Genomic DNA, 3,555 nt, shown 5'->3' with positions numbered 1-3,555 from the left:
CTTTTTATATTCTAATCAGTATATATTCTTATCTCAATATTACTATTTAGAGGATTTTCCTCTTAAAATAAGAAACTCTTCTTGGCGCCTATTTTAGTATAAAATATACTTAAAGTAAGTGGGATATCCTTAAAATAAGAATACAATTTTTTCGGTGTGGAATAGTAGTGGAAAAGTGGGGATAGAAAAATAGTGGGGGTGAAGAAGATCGAAAGAGATTAAGGGGTGATGGTAGGTTATAGGTGGTACGAAACAGTAGGCCCTGATCCCATCACAGTCATTGATAGACAGAGAAAGAGTTACTGTTCAAAGTATGTTGTCTCTCTCAACGTTGAAGACATCTTTTCAGCCAAACGCGCAGTCTATATATTATACGTCTATGATAAGATGTGGCAATAAATGAAATTCTGTCGTTTCTGCGGCGTGAATAATTAACGCGGTTATTCTGATTCGGAAATAACGCGACGCGAAGAGATCAAGAAAAATTCGAGATATGACTCGTGCGCGGCTGAGAAGCGAGCTTACAACGAAAATCGACGATCTAATCGTCAAAACGCGCGATCGTGTTCGCGCGCGCGTGTTATATTCGTTCCTTGTAATCACAGCGCGGTCCGTCGGTCGGTCGGTCGGAATTACGGGAAACGGACCATGTGAAAAACGCCCTTCGTCAGGTAGTTTTTCACCGATCTAACGAAGTCTTGTTCGGTCGCGCTTTTCATCGCGCGCGCGCGCTCAAAAGCCCCCCGGCCGGATGAGCTTTAACGTCGTTCCTGGCCCATCCACCCACCCCTCCCCCCCCCGTCGCCGGGCGTGGCCGTTTCTCCTCTTAACGGCACGAAGCCGATATCGCATTTGCATATCGGAGAAGTCGTCGATCCGCCGGTTCGGATAAAAGTCTCGCTTTACTCGACATATCGGAAAAGCGAATCGACGTTTCCTTTTACAAGAGGACTCTTGCGAAACGGGAAATACGGGAAAAGGGAGGAGCGTGCAATTTTAATAAGACGTAACGTCGACCGAATTCGCTTCCGTCGTCGTTTTGTTGATATTAATGCGCTCCCTCTCCGTAGCGGTCGATCGATTAATTAACACACGGGGTCGGCTCGGTGTCTAATTATTGTTTAGATTGTTAGCACTTCTGCGCGCGCAAACATATGATATTAATATCAATAATTTGCGGTAGTAAATAGAGACGCTATATTTGCGTCCGTAACACACGTAGCGAACTCTCTCTACGGCGCCCTGGATTCTCCGCAAATTCTATTCATCTTCGTACGTTGTGTGTTGTTTGAATGGCGGAAAGAATTTGGTTTTTTTTTTTTTGTTTCTGCGGGATTTCTCGCGGAATCGCGTCGTAAAGAAAAATAAAGCGAGCTGAGAAAATGAGACAAAGAGTAAAAACGTGGAAAATGAAAAATTCAATTAAAAAAACATTAAATATATATATATATGTAAATATATTACGGAGCTATACAATTGCGAATCGCTAATATAATTTCTATTGTTTTCTCATTGTGATTGCAGAGTTTTTAAATAACGATGCGCGATGACTCAACGAATTTACCCGTTCTCCACGAACGCTCATCAGGCGGGGAAGTCAAGGGATATTCAAATGGAGACGCGAAAAAATCACTTCCCCCACCAGGAAAAGATCCTCTCGAGGTGTAAGTATACATATTATCCAGAGACACGGCTCGCTTTGTTCGCTAAACAAATAGATTTATATTATAATTTATATTATCCAAAGTTTCTTTTATTATAATTATCGTTCCTTATCGTCTTATTCGATGTGGAATTAAGATGATCTTGATTGATTGTAAAAAAATTTCATTGTTTCACATTTGCTTCGAAATCGACACAAATGTGTGTTCTTTAATTCCATATACAATATATCATTTTATACGCGATTAAATCTTCGATACTACGTCGTAATTAAAACATTTGTTTTTTGTTGCCGCTTTAATATTTCCACTTTTTGCTCTCTCAAAAAGTTTGATTAGCATCTCAATACGTGATTTGCCGTGATTATCACATATCACGTTTTGTATTTAACCGCCGATGAGAAAATCTTTGATTATGTATCGTAATCACAATGTTACCGATTGCGAGTGTGTGATCGTTGAACACGACGCCGGATATTAGATCGTGAAGTGAACGATTGTTGTTGCGTCGTATAAGAAGTTGATCTTTACGTATTTTAACAAAAACGGAATTTGCGTGTCACACAATTATTCTTAATTATATTTTCTACTTTTTACAATAAATAAAAAATATGTAAAAAAAAACATGTATGTGTTTATATTTGTTTGTTACTGAAAAATCTCATACTGGATTATTATATTTTCTACCACGCGCTCGTGACAATATTAAGTTATTGTTGTAATGAGAGAGTGTATTTTCTCTTTCGTACATACATATTTCGCATCTTTGCTCGCATATAAAAATTATGAATAGAAAATTATATTTTTTTACAATAAGCAGCATCGCAAGAGGGGAAGAAAACTTTTCATTGATAATAACTTTTTTTACTCTCTCTCTTTCTCTCTTTCTCCCTCTCTCTCTCTCTCTCTCTTTCTTTTGCTCGTGAATGGGCCAATATATCCGACGAGCGCGCAAGTTTGGTGAATCTCATTTGAGTTCCGCGATAAAAGTGGGCTACGAATTATTCAATTAACTTACAGCTGGCGAGGAAAATGTATTAAGAGGTACTAAATGTCTCACTCTTGAAATTCCGGTGTGAAGACCGGTATTCCGTTTTAGTGCTTCCTCGGGAGTCGCTAAGAAAGTTTCTTCAAGAAGCGATCAGTTACACAGGATGTCGTTCTGTCTAAAGTAAAGAAGTTAACAGTTTCGTAGCAAACTGTCTAATTAATGTAATTAAAAAATGCATGAGTAATTTTATCTCAAAAGTTACCAGTGCGAATTATTTACTTGTTGTGAGAAAATATATATATATATATATATATATATTTGTTGTTACAAAAATATAAAGTTTTTTTGCTGTCTTAGAGCAAACGATATATCACTTTGCAACAACATTATTCTATTTCTCTCTGCGATGACGTGTACACGGAAAAAAAAGTTAGCTCTCACAGCTAAAAATTAGGTTTGGTTCCTAAATTTTGGTAGTTATTATGGACACCTAAGCTCTTAGTGCCACAAGACATACATATTTTGCTATTATGTCGACATATTTAGGAATATCAGCAAACTTCCTATTACTATTATAGAAACTACTGTTTCTATGTAGGGGAGACCGGGGCACAAAGTAACATCCAAAATAGATTGTAAAAAAAAAAAAAATGTACGCAATACTATGTAATATTAGGTACATTATATAATAGTCACATCCTTTAGCTTTAAGAAAAAACAAATATTATTCTTATATATCTTTACACACAAAAGTATTTTAATGTTAAGTACAATCGCGCAGATTTGTCAACCTGCCCCATACCCAGGGTTAATTGTCACATGTCTTTTATACAGAGAAACAATAAGATAAAATTTCTGTTTTTTATTTTATTAAATTTATTGAGAGTACATAACATTATACAT

At 36.8% G+C, this 3,555-nt stretch overlaps 1 protein-coding gene across 9 annotated transcripts in view; it reads left to right on the top strand.

The window, feature by feature from the left end:
* Window positions 1-3,555, top strand: part of LOC109858738 (multidrug resistance protein homolog 49) — an 82,352-nt gene that overhangs the window by 45,830 nt on the left and 32,967 nt on the right. For all 9 annotated transcript variants that reach the window (XM_020436279.1, XM_020436278.1, XM_020436282.1 and 6 more), the window contains one exon: window positions 1,525-1,664. In XM_020436279.1, the coding sequence (XP_020291868.1) occupies window positions 1,547-1,664 (118 nt within the window). In that variant the 5' untranslated portion in view covers window positions 1,525-1,546. The remainder of the gene's footprint in view (window positions 1-1,524; window positions 1,665-3,555) is intronic.

The sequence above is a fragment of the Pseudomyrmex gracilis genome, unplaced genomic scaffold (genome assembly GCF_002006095.1).
Source record: "Pseudomyrmex gracilis isolate BER0280 unplaced genomic scaffold, ASM200609v1 scaffold_221, whole genome shotgun sequence".
Classification (NCBI taxonomy): Eukaryota; Metazoa; Arthropoda; class Insecta; order Hymenoptera; family Formicidae; genus Pseudomyrmex; species Pseudomyrmex gracilis.
The sequence above is the reverse complement of the archived record's forward strand: the minus strand, read 5'-3'. Positions and strand labels throughout refer to the sequence as shown.